The 18,828-nt window shown below is 38.0% G+C and overlaps 1 protein-coding gene across 1 annotated transcript; it reads left to right on the top strand.

Annotated features, from left to right (window-relative positions):
• Nucleotides 1-1,947: 1,947 nt before the first annotated feature.
• ckap2l (cytoskeleton associated protein 2-like) lies at nt 1,948-17,306 on the top strand. The gene is made up of 9 exons (XM_079607489.1): nt 1,948-2,144; nt 3,062-3,128; nt 3,263-3,326; nt 3,415-4,589; nt 4,886-5,084; nt 10,036-10,191; nt 11,211-11,268; nt 15,021-15,174; nt 16,200-17,306. Exons 1-9 carry the CDS (start codon nt 2,099-2,101, stop codon nt 16,498-16,500), a joined length of 2,220 nt encoding a protein of 739 aa, XP_079463615.1. The 5' UTR covers nt 1,948-2,098; the 3' UTR covers nt 16,501-17,306.
• The last annotated feature ends 1,522 nt before the right edge of the window (nt 17,307-18,828 follow it).

An 18,828-nucleotide genomic window follows, 5' to 3' on the forward strand; every position in this document is an offset into this window, starting at 1 on the left:
ATCCTGGGGCCCCTGTTATTTTTAGTATATATAAACGACATATCAGCTGCGGTACGGTGCAAGTTGCTATTATATGCTGATGATTCTGTTTTACTTGTCCCAGGGTGTAATGTTAAAGACATTGAAAATACTCGTGGCATAGAGCTCGAGTCTGTCAGCCAGTGGCTGGTAGACAATAAGCTCTCTATGCATCTGGGCAAGACTGAATCAATTTTGTTTGGTACAAAAAGGAAACTGGCAAAATTAAATACTTTGAAGGTGATGTGTAATGGGTTTGAAATTATCCAAATCAAGTGTTACATAGTTGGGTTTAACATTGGATCAATCACTTAAAGGTGAAGCCATTGCAGCCAAGGTTTTAGCCAAATGTGCCTGTAAGTTATTATATCGCAAGACAAAGCTTTTTGATTTCTCTGTAAAGAAATTATTGGTATTAACTCTGATTCAATGCCATGTAGATTTTGCTTGCTCTGCATGGTTTTCTGAGTTGACTGTGAAATTTAAAAACGAATTCCAAGTGCTGCAAAACAATATTATTCGGTTCCTATTAAAAGTACCCTCCCGTACTCATATAGGTATAGGAGGAGTTTACAAGAGCTGGTCTACTACCTATACCTATACATCTTAGAGTGGAACAACTTAAGTTGAATCATATGTTTAACATTGTTAATGGTCATGCCCACAAATATTTATGCTCTAACGTAAACATGGTCCATACGCAGCATGACTATAATACTAGGGCCAGCATCCGCTCTTGCATAGTTCCTAGAGCTACAAACGCAATTAAATTTTCTTTCTTTTATACTGGTATTATGGCATGGAATAGTTTGCCTACTGCTACAAAACTCCTATCATCACGAGGCATTTTTAAAGCACAAGTCAAAAAACATTTATGGGACAGGGTGAATAGTTATTGATAAATTGGAGAGTCTTTATAGTTTTATTTTATGTTTTATTTTGTTTTTATGTGATGTTTTTTTTACCCTTCTCCTCATATTGTATGTCTTGCCTGTTGTTTTTCTGTCTATTGTTTTTCCTGTGTGCAACACCAAGGACCGTGCTGGAAATAAGTATTTTTACTTTAGCATGTTATCCTCTTGGATTACTGTCTTGTTATTTTGTATCGGTTTGATCCAGAAATAAAAAACAATCTTCAATCAATCAATCAATCAATCAGTAGGCCTACCTACCATGTACGATTATCGATAATCATTCGATTCAATTGGTCGAAAGTTAAAAGTACCTAGGCACTATTATCAATAATAATACATTTAATTTAGCAGAGAATACTGATAGACTGTAAGATGAGTCAACAAAAGACTTTATTGTCTGTGGAAATTAGCCAAATTTTATTTTAACAGAACATTGATGACTGTTTTTTTTTTTTATCAGTAAAGGTCAAACAAAAGAATGCATCGTCAAAGGTTGTAAATAACTGTCATAAAGTATTGGGTGTAAAAATGGGCCTGGGTTTTCAGATTCGTTTGATATGCAGGTGATAAAGAAAGCGCATCACACCATATCTGACACATCACACACATCTTTATGATGCATGCATTTCAGACGCTTCCCTCAGGATCTTTGTATAGGGTCCCTTTAGCCAAGACAAAAAGATTTAAATTTTTGTTTATCATTTGTGCCATACATTTTCTTAATTTAAAGAGGTCATTTTAAATTTTGATTTCTTAATGTGCTATTAATGTTGTGTATTTGAAAAAAATCCCATGCAGAACAAATTGCCCCTAAGAACAGGGGACCACAAAGTTTTACAATAAAATATAATAAACTGATTTCGGACAGACTTCTAAAGCAGCGTAATGGTTGAAATATCGACTACAAAATAGAGAACGTTTTGACATAACGAATTATCAAATCATATGAATCATCATAACTGACGAACCAATAGTCGTTCTCCAAATATTTAAATGAACCAATGGGAAATTAGATGGGCGTGTCCCCGTAAAATTCAAGCAACACAGGCAGTTTGGTGGAGGACGTTGGGTTAGCAACACCGTGTCTGTGTGTTAATAGACTCGTTTCTAGTCAAAGTTAAAAACAAGTACGAAATTTATTTTGATGTGGATGATCGGATAAAGCAATGGAAACAGTGACGGGGGGAGACGTATCTAAACTATCTAAGATAGGTAAAGTGCTCGCCTATAAGCTAACACCAGGCTAACGTTAGTCCTATGCATCATGTACGCTGTTGGATATTTATTGTTCCTATCGATTCACATTTGTTTAGTTTTATACCGCTAAATTATAGTTAGTTATGTCAGGAATATAATTTGGAAAAAAACCTAACATTGATGTAAAAACCAATGAGCTGCTGTTTAAAACACTGCAGTACGATAGTGATGTGTGTATTATGTGTATGTGCGCGCGTGAGTGAAAGAGGCACATCTTTTGCCTAAATGTAATTACTTGTGGTGTCACCTCATCTTTCCCCCAGGGAAACAGCTTAATAAAGATACAAAATAGTCTTAATAATATCTTCTCTATCTGTATCATGTTGACACTTTCCATCATTGGCCCTTCTTGCTTGCCTTTAGCTGCTACTAGTTTGTTAAAACAGTCATGCAGATAAACGTCATGCAAATAAAATGTGAAAAGTACGGATATTTCCTCTCTTAATATGAGCTCATACAAGCTGCATGCACAATAAAACGGCAAAATGATGTTTAAATAATTGTAGTTGGAGCACAGCATGTCACAGTATGCATGTCTGTCAAATGTCAACTACGCCATAACCTTATTATGACATTATTCAAATGGTTGATGGAGAAACATGTCTTTTACTTCTAAAATGGCAAAAGTTCTATTATCTGTCTGGCATCACCCTAAATGTTTTGCATTTTTTCAATAATGACCAGCTGACAACATTGTCCTTATCAAATAAACATATTTGATTTAAAATGTAATATTGATTTGATTTATATTATTATTTGATAAAAAATATACAATACACAAAATATATGGTAGACAGATACAAAACTAGCACATCTATAAAATGTATTAAATGCATGCAGGTATGTTAAATGGATTTCCATTGCATTTACAGAGCAACGCAAACTAAAATTGGCAGAATATCTGGTGGGAAAAGGAAGACTGAAAGCACCTAATCCAAAGTAGGTGGTCCTAAAGGATCTTTCTGTCTGTCTGTAAAGATGATTTAAAATATAGAAATATTTTCAACATTTATAACCACCATAGTATGTTATGTTTATGTTCTGAATAAACTTGTTTTGTTTTTTACTCAAAGACCATATCTCAAGGACATACCCATTACAAAGAAACATGCTGAAAATAATCAAAAGGACAAAATTGTAAGTTAAAATTACATTTCTTGAAATTTTGCACTATTCTATTTTGAAAGTGTAGACTAATGAATTAATGTCTCTTTATTTCTCTCAGCGAGGTGATGCAAAGGAGAATTGTGGCATCAATGGCACAAATGTAAAAGAAGTGAAGAGAGTGAAGAAATTGGCAGAGGTTAATAAAAACACATCCACAAAAAAAGGACTCAGCCTTCATTCACTAGCCAAAGCCCCAGCACAGTCTTCCAGTAATACTGGCCAGGCAGGCGTTCATGGCTTAAAGACACAGAGCAATATAACTGCTTCTCTTCAAAATCCAAGGAAACCACACAAAGCTGAGAAAACGACTGCATCAATCCATGCAGCAAATAGGACACGTTCACAAAGCCTTCAAAATGGCCAACACAAAGCCCATCAAGCACAGCCAGCTTCCCATGCTTCAAATACAACTCAAACGTCAAGAAAATCAAGTCTTGTTTCAGTCTGTGACCCTTCAAAGTCTGGATATGGCATCTCTGCTCACAGACGCACAGATCAAACGTCCCGTACCAAGATGGAGCTTCAGTCAACAAGGCATTTGGCTAAGAAATTAACAGAAACAACCATCAAAACAACCTCAACTGCCAATTTGAAGAGTCAAAGACCAATGAGCACAACTGGGACAAAAATTCAGACAAACAATGTTTCTAAAACCCAGGCAAAACTAACACAGCAACCCAGAAGTCAAAGTGCTGTACCCAAGTTTGGGATTCACAACAGCAGTTCTCAGAGCAGTAAACCCATTAGCCGAAAATCGAATTCGGCGACAAACAGATTTGACGTGAACCAGAGAAAGGATATTTCATGCATTATCACAAAAGTTGATGCCACAAAATCGAAATCGCATTGCCCTGTCACAAACAGAGTAACAAGAGCAAGTGTCTCTACTTTATCTAAACCTGCAAATAGTGAAGGATCAGCTGTCATCAAAAATAAACAGAATATTACTGTTAAACCAACTAGTGCCACTGTTAAACCAAATAGTGCCACTGTTAAACCAAATAGTGCCACTGCTTCGACCAAACTCCTCAGTCGAAACACCAAGAGTTGTGTATTGCCACAGACAAGCACTGCACCCCAAGAGCTTCAAGGGCCCGCCAAGAGATCCAGCCAGGCCAAGCCTGCGGTGCAATTTCAGACCCCTAAATCCAGTTTCTGTCCCAGTACTCAAGGTGTCCGAACAGCCCCCGTAGAAGGAAGGAAGATGCCGACTGCAGCTCAGGAGCAGAGACTGTAAGTTTACTGAAGTTATAGCTAACTGTAGCATCTCATCATTTCAGAGAAAAGAGTATGTGAACTTAGCATGTTTCCTAAATATCGTACAAAAAGTACTGCATGAAAGGGAATATTTAAAAAAAACATAGTAAGGGCAGTTTAAATCTTCTGTATGTGTTTGTAATGACATGAGGGTGAGTAAATGATAACAGACTTTTCTTTTTTGGGTGAATGATCCCTGTAGGGAAATAAGTATAGGGTTTTTTGTGTGTGTGTATGGGTCAAACCCTAACAAAAAAGTGTTGTCTGTGCAGGTGTAAGCTCCAGGAGTGGCGGGAATCGAGGGGCATCACGTATAAACGTCCTCCCATGCCTGTCCGGCTGGTGAGGAGGAAGACGGTCTCTGCTATTCCTCAGCCATACTGGGCTTCTATCGAGAAAGAAGATGAAGTTCATAACATTGTCTTTGCTGTGGACCGGTCACTAGATGACTGCATTCAATTATTACAGCAGGTATTATTCATATAATATGAGTTTCTACTTTTAAAAAACGTGTAATTAAATGAATGGGCATTATAACGGGTAATGCAACAAAGCATGTTCTTCCATGGAAATCTGAATTGATGTTTGAACCAGCCAGCAGTGAATTCTGACTGACTGGTACAAAATCACGCTGTTGATATACATCAAAAATGTTCTTAGTAATTGACTGTCTAACTGCATGCTTAATAATAACTTCAAGTTTAGTTTCAAGTTTAATTCATTTATAAAGTTTAAATGATAAATAAAATTAATTTATCATTTAAAACAGCCACAAGACTGATCAAAGTGCTGTACAAGACAACTAAATACATATCCTAAATATACACACTTTAATACACACAAATATAATATACCATATTTTCCGGACTATAAGTTGCTCCGGAGTATAAATCGAATCAGTCAAAAAAATGTGTCATGAAGAGGAAAAAAACATAAGTCGCACTGAATTATAAGTTGCATTTATTTAGAAATTTATTTCACAAAATCCAAGACCAAGAACAGACATTTAATCTGGAAAGGCAAGTTATTCAACTACACAATAGCACACAGAACAACAGGCTGAATAGGTGTCCGGTATGTTAACATAACACATTAACAGTTATTCAGCTCCACAATAGCACAAATAACATATACCTGGGAGGCTGAATAGGCTAAATTAACATTAGTCAGCGAGTCCAACAAGTTACCGGTAAGCAAGTTCACCAAGCTCCCGCGATCTCATTCCACATCAGTGAATCCATTGAGTTCTTCCTCGGTGTCGCTTCTGAACAACTCCGCCAACTAGAGCTCCCTCTCGTGGCTGTAGACGGTAATGTTTTCTCTTGGTTTATCTCAGTCAGTATGAATTAATTTTGATATTTAAGTCGCACCTGACTGTAAGTCGCAGGACCAGTCAAACAATGAAAAAAGGTGTGACTTATAGTCCGGAAAATACAGTACACATTTAAGAAAAATGTGTGTTCATTAAAAAATCAATATGCCAGAGAAAACAAAATGGTCAGGGAAGATGCCACTCTAATCTCTAGGGGCAGGTTGTTCTCTAAACGTGGCACAACCACAGAAAATGCTCGATCCCCTCTACGTTTGGGTCGTGAGTGTGGGACTCACTTCACTTATCCCATAGTCTTCTGGACCGTATGGGCACCACTGAAGACTTGGCAACCAGCTTCTTCCATTCCTCCCGGTTCTCTGCTTTCCGCACTGTCACTCAGCTCTAGACCTGTCCACTCTCTGATGTTGTCTTCCCATCTCTTCCTCCGTCTACCTCTTCGTCTGCTTCCCTGTACTGTGCCTTGTAATATTATGTAAGCAAGTCCTGATGATCTTGTGGCGTGCCCGTACCATTTCAGCTTGCGTTTTTTTTTACTGAAGATGGGAGGTCTTCATATGTCCCGATGGCGCTCTCAATTCGGGCTTTCACTTCTATATTAGTGATGTGTTTCACTTCTATATTAGTCTACAGAAGCATCTCATCTCCACTGCCTAAATCCTTCTCTCAATATCGGCTGTCAAATCCATGACTCGCATGCGTATCGAAATATTGACATGACCAGGGAACGCATCATCAGCCTGATCTTTGAGCCGTTGGCGATGTTACTGTCGTTCCAGATGACCTTCAATTTGGTCATGGCGACTATGGTCTGGGCTATCCTGGAGAGTATTTGGGCTAGTGTGGCACTAGAAGGAGGTTATGCTCACTTGAGCTTCTGGAAGGGGTATAGGAATGCAGCAATTCTGATAAGTAGATAGGAGCATGGTTATGCAGACATTTATATACAAATAAAATAATCTTATAATCAATTCTATACTGAATAGGCAGCCAGTGAAGATCTCTTAGAATTGGAGTGATGCGATCATATTTACGACTTTTGCGAATAAATCTTGCTGCAGCATTTTGGACCAGTTGAAGGCGAGTGATTTGTGACTTGGAAATACCGCAATACAATGAGTTGCAGTAGTCTAATGGCGCTTTTCCACTGCATGGTACGGTTCGGTACGGCACGGCACGCTTTGGCGCTTTTCCACTGCATGGTACGGTACGGCTCGGTTCGGTACGGCTCACTTATGGCGCATTTCCACTGCATGGTACGGCACGGCTCGCTTCGGCTCGCTTTAAATGGTACCACCTCTGTTGAGGTTCCAAGCGTACCGTACCGATACTAAATGTGACGTGAAAACACTGCAGATCACTGATTGGTCAGACAGAATCGTCACTTCAGCGTCATTGTATTTGTGATACGAGACACAACTAAATCCGCTAGATTTAAATAGCCAGACAACAGCCAACGCGGAAGCATCTGTATTTACTTGACAAAAGAAGTAAAAAAAAATCAAACAAGAAATGGCTGAATCTTGGTCAATGGACGAGGTGCAGACGTTCCTCTCGTTGGTTGCCGAGGAGCGGATCCAGCGAGAGCTGGATGGGGCAATACGGAATGAAAAAGTGTTCCAAGAAGTAGCACAGCTCTTAGCCGCACACGGCTACCACCGGACCCAGGGATGTAGTGGAGGCTAAACGCACGTAAACGCCGTTTGGGCACCTCCCAAAATTCTGAAATAGCGTTTATCCACCTCCAAAGTGCGTTTATCCACTTCCAAATTGCGTTTATCCACCTCTATAGCATATAGTTCCTAAGCCATTTTAAATTAAGCTTAGGCTATAGTTTCATATTGTTCATTATTAGTGTTAAACCTAAGACGAAGTCTTTTATATTGCGCTGCATTACGGTCAGTAGCCGCACGGGTTAGACCATAATAATACAGGGCTAGCCTAAGATTATCACAAATAAACACAAGATTTTGACGCATATCCAAGCGTTTGTGGAGCGTAGTGTGAGCGCGCACTGCATGGCACAGACGCGCGGGGGCGAACACTTGCATTTCCCTATCAACAGTGAAACAATTAAAAATACTCTATCATTTCTGGTCATACAGAAACTAATAATACATTCACAACTACTTTCATTTGTGTAAACTCGCAATAACAAGAAAACGTTGTGCTTTTGTCAAATAAAATAAAACAATCAGGCGCGCTTTCATGATCTCCGTGAACTGGAGCGCGAGAACTGAAACTAAATAGTCTATGTAGGCTAAAGCTCGAAATGTCCACTTTAAAACGAACAAATGCGAATCGAAAGCTAATACCTTCTGATTATGTAATGCGTATGAAAGGTCCATTTCTCTCTAAAGGCGCATCCGCTTAACAGCGGAGATGGAGATATGTTTTTAGCCGACACTGATTTAGAAAACAATAGTTTATTAATAAACAATTAAAATGCCTCGTTATTTTTTCTGACACATTTATTATCATTAGCCTATAAATCACCTTTCTGTAGGCTGTGGTTCCAGAGATATGGCTCTTCTCATTCAGCACTGCGGGAATAATATAATTTCCAGGTTCTAATTTTGTCTTAGAAAAATAAATCAACAACAACAAAATCCATATTAATTTGTGAATATTTTAAATGTTTAATTAAGGTGCAAAAAGTAATAAACAAAAATTCGTCAATATTTATTTTTTGTGCAGCATTTGGTGTAGCCTAGGCTACAGTTAAAATTAAAATTTTGGTGTTCAACTTTGCCTTTTAAAAATACAACAACCGTTTTCGTTTTGTAATTACGGGTTAAAAATATTTTTGTTCTCTCTGTTTTGTCATTTTGTAAACTTTATAGATTTCAACCATATTATTCCTTCTTGAGTCTTTTTAACTAAAAAGTGACTACCGAGCCAGTAGAGGCGGCAACTATATTAACGATCAGTCCCACCCACTTTGAAGCGGTACTAACTGCAGTGGAAAAGCAACCGAGCTAAAGCGAACCGAACCGTGCCGTACCGAGTCGAGTCGTACCACGCAGTGGAAAAGCGAAGCGAACCGTACCGAGCCGAACCGAGCCGTACCATGCAGTGGAAAAGCGCCATAAACGAGAAGTAATAAAAGCATGAACAGCCATCTCTAGTGTTTTGTCAGTTAGGAAGGGTTTAATTTTAGACAAAAGACTGAGTTGATGGAAACTAGATCCAATTACCGAAGATATTTGTTTGTCAAGTTTTAAAGGCCCATCTAAAAGCACACCCAAATTCCACACATGCGTAGATCTGAATGCAGATGAGCTCCTCAAATCGATGCTGGTGGTCTTAAAATGACCAGTGGGGCCGAAAACTATCACCTCAGTTTTGTCTTCATTTTAAGACAAAAAGTTTTGAGCAAGCCAAGATTTAACCTCATCTAAGCATAATAGAAGAGAAATTAATGCAGACGGATCATTTCTCTTGATAGGTATATTTGGGTGTCGTCAGCATAAAAATGGAAGGAAACACCATGTCTTCTTAAAACAGAACCTAATGGTAGCATGTACAGCAAGAAAAGGGAGGGCGCCAAGATCGATCCTTGTTGGAGGCCACAGGAGAGGTGAGCAACAGAAGAGGAGAAATTACCTATCTTGACCAAAAACTTTGTTTTTGGTAGTTTTTACCATTAAGGGACCATTCACACATCTGCACCAAAATCCTCCACCCCAACCCCCCTTAAAAAACAGTGTGTGACCTGACATCACAGAATTTACCGGTAATGTCCATTTAGCGCACATTACACAAAGCAGCGGAGCTTACTCTACACAGAGCTGAGTAATCACGTCATCTCCATAAGAACTCTGATTGTCCTGAAGCAGATTTCTTACGTCAGCCGTTCTGACTTTGCACTCTTACCGATAATCTTCATTCTGCGTTCACACACGGCATAATACTGGATTTACTGGTAATGTTAGAACTTCCCATAAAGTAGTTTCTAATTCGCCAGAACCGATTTACCGGTATTTTTAAAATAACTGTCGAATATGAGTCTGATTAAATGATGCTTTCCTTTAAGTGCTCACAAGCATATTGAGAACTGATCCAATGCTGTTTGTGTCTTTTATCTGACAGGGTTTCCCGGTGGAAAAGGTCAGAGATGTGCTGTCTCGGGTGCCAATGGCACAGAAGTTTGCTAAATACTGGATCTGCCAGGCCAGACTAATGGAAAGAGAAGGAAACCTGGAGGTCCTGCCCATGTTCCAGGAGGCCATCCGTGTAGTGAGAGAGGTCAGTCTCTCTTTATCTGTCAAACATACGCACTTTTTTTTTTATTGATGGTATTTTCTTTAGCTTGTTGCTTTTTTGTATTAGTCTTGATAATCTGAGAAGCCACTGAAGAGTTGAAAAGAAAAATAGACATAGTAGGGATGCTCATAATTAACTGTTTAACCGTTAGCCGACAGTACGAATTTTTTGACAGATTAACACTGTCGGTTTAACAGTTTAAAAGTATTATTTTCAAGATTTGTTTTTGAAAACGCTTGCTGCATGGTTAAAAAAAATATGCTATACATATAAAATTGGGTTTTTGAGAGAAAATAAACAATTTGCATATAAGTTGTATTTTATTATTGCATTGATGTAAAATATGGTTAAATATAAAAAAATAAAAGTAACTATATAAATGCCAAAGCGAATTAATTTAAAGCAGAACTGAAACAGAAATGGCCGTAAGGCTCACAGCTAGTCAGTGAGTCTGCGTTCCTTGTGGCCTGGGATTACATTTTTCAAAGAAAGACGGTAGCGGTAACTCTGGTGTTCTTGGGACGTGTCCGGGCAGTCTGCCAATGGCTCGGCCTGCTACCAACATCCTTTGACAACAGCGTATCCACGCCTGAACTTGAAATGAACAAAACTTTCTGTACTTTTTCTCTGTTCACAGAAGCACTGTAGGTGCGTGATGTGATGATGTGTGAATCCTCATGTTCTGTTGTATATGCTGCTATTTGCGCATTTAAAACAAACACCCCTGGTGTTTTATTGGGTCACAGACACTTATTCATTCTAATTTAATTCTAGTTTAACATAATCTTGTCGGTTAATGGTAAAAATTATCGGTTAACAATCTTCGGTTGTTGTTTAGGGGGGAAATTAAGAAATTAACATCCCTAAAACATAGTTTTGTTTGTATTTTGAAATGAGCTAATTCCAGTTACTTAGGCAAGATTTACAGTAAGCAAATCAAAGAGACGCATGTGTGTGAGTAACAGACTTGTTTTCACTTAATGTGATTTTTTTCTCAACAGCCAGTGGATGAACTACGATCTGTGGTTTTTGAGATCCTTAAAAAGAGTCAGATTCAAGGTGGGAGGATGAGTAATCCATGTTTTTGCAATTTTCTTGGGTTTCGATTAGGTGTGGATTATTAGTGTACACTATCTTTTTATGTTTTTGAAAGAAGCCTTATGCTCACCAAGGCTGTTTTTCTTTCTTTAAAAAAAAAAACAGTTTTGTGAAATATTATTACAAATTAAAATAACTGTTTTTAAATATATTTAAAATATATTTTAAATTTTAATTAATGGCAAAGCTGAATTTTCAGAATCATTACTCCAGTCTTCAGTGTCATATGATCCTTCAGAAATAATTTACATTTATTCATTTAGCAAACGCTTTTATTCAATGCGACATACGAGATAGACAAGAAACAATTCATCTTAAGGCAATCAATGCAAGAAGTGCCAGAAATACAAGGTTTTAGACATCATTGAAGATAGTACAAGCTAGAACAGGGAGAGATTTAAGGGATAGTTATTTAAAGCTGCAGTCCGGCACTTTTTTGGGTTTAAAAAAATCCAAAAAGACATTTTTGAAAAAAAACGTAACCAGCCAGTGTTCAAAACGATCTGCTTGCCTTACCTCGATTCAAAACGGTAAGCTTGTAATAATGATTTTAATTCCAGTGGTACTGGTGGATTTCCGCGGGAATTTCGAGCATGTCTTTGCGTCATTACGTCACTTCTGTACACATAGAGAAGGAGTCCCCGGCTAGCGTGTGTGGATGATGGAGGTGGAGATTTAGCTTAGCACTTGGTATGACGGATCCCGAAAGTTTAAAGCGACAATCACCAATGACAACTGGAGATTCACCAGTTGTAAAACCCAAAGTCTTCGGACTTCAGATTGGCTACAGAAAAAATATATTGTTCACGTTTTGACGTGATATAAGCAATCGTTAGATTTAATCCGCATGATATAGCTACTGCAATGCTTCCCCCCACCCCCCGAATTTGGTCAGAACAAAAGTGAATGTTACTTACTTGTTCAGATGAAATTTTCCGATGAAAATTCTAATGTTGACACTTTCAAAAAGTATACTCTGAGATTGCTGATGACAGTAACGTTACAGTATCCACAGCGACGCGGCAGCCTCAATTGTGTTCATCCGCGCTGTTTCATGCCGATTTACTACCCACGCACAGTTAATAATTCCGCGAATAACTGCAATTGCAGATTTCTAACAGAGATGGCGACAAAGAGGAAAAACGACGGACTGCAGCTTTAATGGGAAATTATCCCATGATTTCATCACCCTCAAGCCAATCCTAGGTGTATATGGCATTCTTCTTTTAGACGAATACAATCGGAGTTATATTATAAAATGCTCTTCTAAGCTATAACGGTACGTTGACACGGGGCTTCAGCGTCAACGCTTGACGGAAGGCGTGGCTGAAGTTTGGCAGACGCCATGGTCATAGCAGCGTCAGCCAATGAAATTAGACAGGAATGACAGGATGAAAGTGAAGAACGTGATTGGCTGCCGCCTGGCTACTGTATTTGCATAGAGCGATCCTGATTGGCTGACGCTTCCGTCTGCGGCGCTTCACTGGCGTTGCTCGCGGCAGAAGTTGAAAAATTCTCAACTTCTGCCGCGAGCAACGCCAGTGAAGCGCCGCCGACGGATCCACAATCCTTTTCGGCAACGCTTGACGTCACCCATTCAAAGTCAATGGGAAGCGTTGACGCTCACGCCCCGTGTGAACGTACCGTAATGGCAGTGAATGGCCGTTTATTTTTTGAAGTCCATCAAAGTGCATCCACCCATGATAAAGTGCTCCACACAGCTCTGGGGGTTAATAAAGGCCTTCTGAAGTGAAGCGATACATTTGTGTAAGAAAAATATCCATATTTAAAACTTTATCGACTAAAATCACTAGCTTCCGGCAGACGGCCTACGCAAGTCGACTTATGCCAAAAGAGTAACACTTGACGATGTATGACGGAGGATGTAGGAGTAGCGTAAGCTTTGACGCCTCTCTCGGCTCAAACAAACAGGGCTGGGCAACAAACTCAAGCTCCTCCAACATTTCTCTTTAAAAATTGTCATTTTGGACTTCTAATTCATGACTGGTGTTTTGTTTTGCTCTATCCTCTACGCTTCCGCGTTCGTCAATGCATCATGTGTCATGTCAAGTGTTACTCTTTCGCCGTAAATCGATGTGTACGGCCGTATGCCGGAAGCTAAATATTTTAGTCGATAAAATTTTTCCACACAAAAGCGCATCGCTTCACCTCAGAAGGCCTTTATTAACCCCCGGAGCCATGTGGAGAACTTTTATCATGGGTGGATGCACTTTGATGTACTTCAAAACATAAACGGCCATTATAAAGCTTGGAAGAGCCAGAACAGTTTTTAATATAATTAGATTGTTTTCGTCTGAAAGAAGAATGTCATATACACCTAGGATGGCTTGAGGGTGAGTAAACCGCACCTCCCTCCCTCTCTCTATCTCTATCTCTCTCTCTCTCTCTCTCTCTCTCTCTCTCTCTCTCTCTCTCTCTCTCTCTCTCTCTCTCTCCGTTGATTGACAACAGAAACAGTAAAATATACCAATGAAAACAGTTTTATTGAGAATTTAGCTTCATCAAAATGGGCACAGAGAGAGACAAACTAATGTAATAATAAATTAGTAATAATAAATCTTTGCTCCGTGCAAAGAAAGAGAAGTAATGGGAACCTGGTATTTCTTTGTTCTTCGAAAAACATCTATGACCTTTGAAACATGTCTTATCTTCATGCTCTATGTTGACTATGGTTTCAATAATAAATATACATTTGCATAAAGCATCCATATTTATCCATGCCCATAATGATTAGAGTATTACAAACTTGAAAAGTATTAATTTAAGGTACATTTAAAACAAATAAAAATGTGTGATTAATTGCGATTAATCGTAAGTTAACTCATGACAATCATGCGATTAATTGCAATTAAAAATATATATATAATCCAACCGTCTCCATTGACTTTGCATTGCGAGAGGCTGCCTCCTTGTCATTTCTTGCTTCTAACTAAAGGCAGAAAAATGCCTAAAAGCTGCTGTGTGACAAGGTGTATAGCAAACAAGCTAAAAAACCCAGAAATAAGTTTTTATTAGCTGTCGACCCGAAAAAAAACTAGCGTTTAAGGATATAAAAGTGGATACAGGCAGTTGAGACAGAGCGTAACGTGTCTCATTACTCTGAGAACTAACGTACGCCCGCTGGAAGAGAACGTAATCGGCAACACAGGATCGCTTATCTTACAGAAATATAATATATAAAACTGACATTTGGATATTTGACTCAGCAGTGACCAAATGTTTAACTTACTGCACACGTAACTGTATTTTTAGTGCATACTGAGTGTCAGGATCCCACAATTTACCCATTCGTTCCAGCCTGTATCCACTTTTAAACGCTCGTTTTTTGGGGTCGACAGCTTATAAAAACTTATTTCTGGGTTTCTTAGCTTGTTTGCTGTACACCTTCTCACACATCAGCTTTAAGGCATTTTTCTGTCTTTAGTTAGAAGCAAGGAATGACAAGGAGGCAGCCTCTCGCAATGCAAAGTCAATAGAGACGGTTGGATTGTTTTCCCCCCCGGTGGGCATGGTCTTCAGATTATGACGCGTTACGCTCTGTCTCTATATACAAGTAAGAATACGAGCCCAGATGAATATGAATCCTTTGTGTTAATGCAATAAGAAGTATTGTAAATCACTTTGGATAAGTGTCTGCTAAATGCATAAATGTAAATGAATAAACTAATCTCACCATGTTTTAAATCATTCAGGTATGTCTCCGATGCCTGAAACGGTAGAGACTAGCATGCATGACGAACAGGAAGTCGGTGACGTCATGTGTACCCCAAAACCTGTTGGAGCCCTCATATGTGGAATGAGGGGAGACTCGTCTGTCGTCAAATATAAAATTACAGCCACCCCAGGGTACGACACACACACTCCGACTTGAATTTGAATAACCTTGATCTCATGTTTAATGGTAAATATTTTTTGTTCATATTAGTTGGCTAAATATTCTTTGGAATAAGTAGCAAAATGTTTGGACTGTTATAGATGTAAAATTCAGTTTCTTTTTTGTATAAAAAAAAAAATGGTAACACTTTACAATAAGGTTCATTAGTTAACGTGAACTAAGAATGAACAATACTACTTTTACTACATTTATTCATCTTAGTTAGTAAGAATTTCAACATTTACTAAATACATTATTAAAAAACAAATGTTGTATTTGTTAACATTAGTTAATGCACTGTGAACAAACAATGAACAGCTGAATTTTTATTAACTAACATTAACGAAGATTAATAAATACTGTAACAAATGTATTGCTCATTGTTAGTTCGTCTTAGTTAATACATTAACTAATGTCAGCTAATGAACCTTATTGTGAAGTGTTTCCAAAAATAATAATAAATTGAAATCATATATTTACTTCTTTATAGTACCAGTAAAACTTTGAATACAACTCCTCATTCTTTATTAATAAAACTTTTCACATTTAAAATAATTGTAATAATCAACATAACATTGTACAAACCATGAAATTATATTTGAGCTTTAAATCTACAAATGTATGCTACCTATAAGACATTTTTACAAGGTAACAGCTTATATTTGTCTAATAAAAACCCTAACATTTAAATATGAGCCTTAATATGATTAGACTGTGATATTTATATAGGGTGTTTGTCTGTAAAATACAACTCCACATCAACACGATAACAGCACAGACTAAAGAATTAATATTGGTTCATCAAAATGAGAACTGATTACACTTGAGAAATGTATATTTTCAACCCAGCCCTACTAATACAAATATTTAATACAGGAAATTAATACATTTTCCAAAGGTCCAGCTCCACAAAGTATCCCAGGATGATTGTCTGCTCTTTTTCCTGCAATAAATTGAGTAATGTCTTATAACTTTGTATTTTCTTGCACAATTTAAGGGGGAAAAGGAATCAGCAGGGAATGGAATCAGGACAAGTAGACGGTCACGAAATCCGTTTCTTTACCCCAGTGCGGCGTTCAGTGCGGATTAAGAAAACGGCTCTGCGCTATCCAACAGCCTTGCAGGAACATGACCCCTGTGTGACCTCTCTTTGTGACCTTGCAGATGAGAGTAAGGAAGAGGTCGAAGGTTACACACAACCCCAGAGCTCTCCTGTGTATGTGTACCGGGAGAATGAAGCACTGAGCGACCATGTTCAAGTTAAACTTGTTTATCCAGAGGAGGTTGAAACATTATAATGTTTGTTAAAATGCACTGACCTTCTTTTCCCACCTGGAAGCCAATAATTGTTTTTATTATTTTAAATCTGTTTTTACTATTTGTTTGTAAAATGTCTTTTGTAATATGATGCACATTTGGACTGCTATGATGAATTTCAACATTAAGCATTGCTGTATGTAAAAAAAAAAATACATTGTCTATATTCTTTCTGCAAAAGATTCAACAGAAAAGTCAATATTCAGTTAATCAGTGACTTAAGTCAAACCTATCCTTATAACTTCAGTTATAATTTATGGATCAGCCTCAATCTCTTGTGCATATCTGAGCAATAGCACACATGACTTTTCTTAAGTTTTTTTTTTCTTTATTAAATCTTGAAACGAATATGTTTGCTGTTGATTGGCTGAACACTGTGTGGTTTTTAGGTTAGTGAAACTTTAAAGACATTGAAGTTCATGTGCTACCGACTATTTGCTTTTTTGGTTCAGTTAAAGGTCAGTGAGTCAATACAAGTAGTGACTTTAGTTAGGAGTAGAATGTCTTAGTTGTTACTGAGGGAACTATTGTGTATGTTCACACTTCACAGGACACATCTGATGGTATATTTCAACCAAAAAATTTTTTCCCATTATTTACAGCTCATTTAAAAAAAATCAGGATACTCGCTGTAAAAAAATGTAAGCATGATGTGGCAAGTTTGAAAAATGTGTAATGGCGTGTTTGTGTGTGTGTGTGTGTGTGTGGACAGGGCAAGGGAGGGAAGGAGGGGAGGGCGCAGGAAAAAAAAAACACTATTTCAGTAAAAAAAAAAAAAATGTATTTCAGTCCTGATGTTCTCTTGTATACTTTCCTTATGTGGGCTTCGAGGTTTTCGCTTTTTGAGGGTGAGCAAAAACGCCTGTTTTGTGTCTGTCCCTTTAAATGCAAATGAGCTGACACAGGGGGCGGAGCTTCAAGAGCTTGCACTCACACAGACATGCACTGAAAATTTCAAAAACTTTTAGCCTTTTATGTTCAAACCGGAGTCAGTTGTTGCGTTACGTACATAGAGCGAACGACCAATGGTGGCGTGCGAGAGAAGGCAGGACCTAAAGCAATGCTTAAACGCACATCAACCCGGTCACTTCTTGTTTAGCGTTCATGTAAACACTAGATTCAGATTCATCAACCGGAATTAATTCAGTCCGATTGAAACAAAAGGTGTGCATGCAAACATAATGAATGGCGACTGTAGAATACCGGACATTTTGGGCGATCTAGAAATTCCGGCCGACGCATTTTTTAGGTCCAAAATGAGGACATGTCTGGGGAAAAGAGGACGTATGGTCACCCTACAGTTGAGTACGTTATTTTATTGGACAGGTAACCCATATATCTCACTAACAGGGTTCATTGTAAAGCATTATCTATTTTGAAAAGATAATTTCATTATGGTTGTAGCGCTGTGCTGGAATTTATTTTCAAGGAAGTACCGTGTCTATTAATGGGTAAAGCTAGAGTAACGTCTTCAGCTAGTCAGCTTGAGATCCTTTTTCATCTAAACTGGTTATATATCTTAAGCCTATTAGTGAATGTTTTATGAGCAGTATAGATTATCATATTTATCCGCACAGTCAAAGCACAACCAAAACAATGTTCTTCCACAAAAAAACATACATGTTGTCCTGATGGTTGAGCTAGTAGTGAGCCCAGAATGTTAACATTTCACCAAGTGTAAGGCCGTGTAACCCAGTTAGATTAAATATGTACTGTGTGTGCATCTGTTCTAATCCTAGACCACCCGTTCTGTTTTATAGCATACTGTTCTTCCTACACTGAGAAGATCTGTTTACAGTGGAGAAAAAGCCAAATCCCTGTTGTATATTTTACAAGTCTTTCTCTATTTTGTCACCCTCCTTCACTTTAAAAATCCAGACATTTTTTATAATTAAAAAGAAGTGATAGAACAATATTTTCCACTGGGGTTCACTTGAAAAACATTATATCCACTTTGCATTTTGTTAGTTTTTGTTGACCGTGGCAATGGGTGAGTTGGGAGAAATTTGGGTAATGAACAGAATGTTTGAGATTTGTGCTTAATTAACACATTGTTTTGTGTTAAAATTAAACACAAAAGTAGGCTATTAAAGAATTCAGTTAAACTGAACTATTTTACTGTCAGAAGAGTACATTTCTGTTTCTGACTATTGCGTCAATGCAGAATTACAAAGCTCATTCTAAATTACTGATCCATGTATTCCTGTCCATGGGTGTCCAACATTCTTTCGGTGAGTGAAAATGTGCATGCGTGAGCTTGTTAGGGAGTAAGATTAAATCACTTTTGAATGCTTTCATTGTTGGATCAT

Source organism: Phoxinus phoxinus (genome assembly GCF_949152265.1).
Source record: "Phoxinus phoxinus genome assembly, chromosome: 3".
NCBI lineage: Eukaryota > Metazoa > Chordata > Actinopteri > Cypriniformes > Leuciscidae > Phoxinus > Phoxinus phoxinus.

Coding starts and splice junctions, on each gene's coding strand:
- ckap2l (XM_079607489.1), top strand. CDS start 2,099: ATGGAAACAGTGACGGGGGGAGACGTATCTAAACTATCTAAGATAG. Junction 2,145..3,061: donor ATCTAAACTATCTAAGATAG/GTAAAGTGCTCG, acceptor TTGCATTTACAG/AGCAACGCAAACTAAAATTG. Junction 10,192..11,210: donor CCATCCGTGTAGTGAGAGAG/GTCAGTCTCTCT, acceptor TTTTCTCAACAG/CCAGTGGATGAACTACGATC.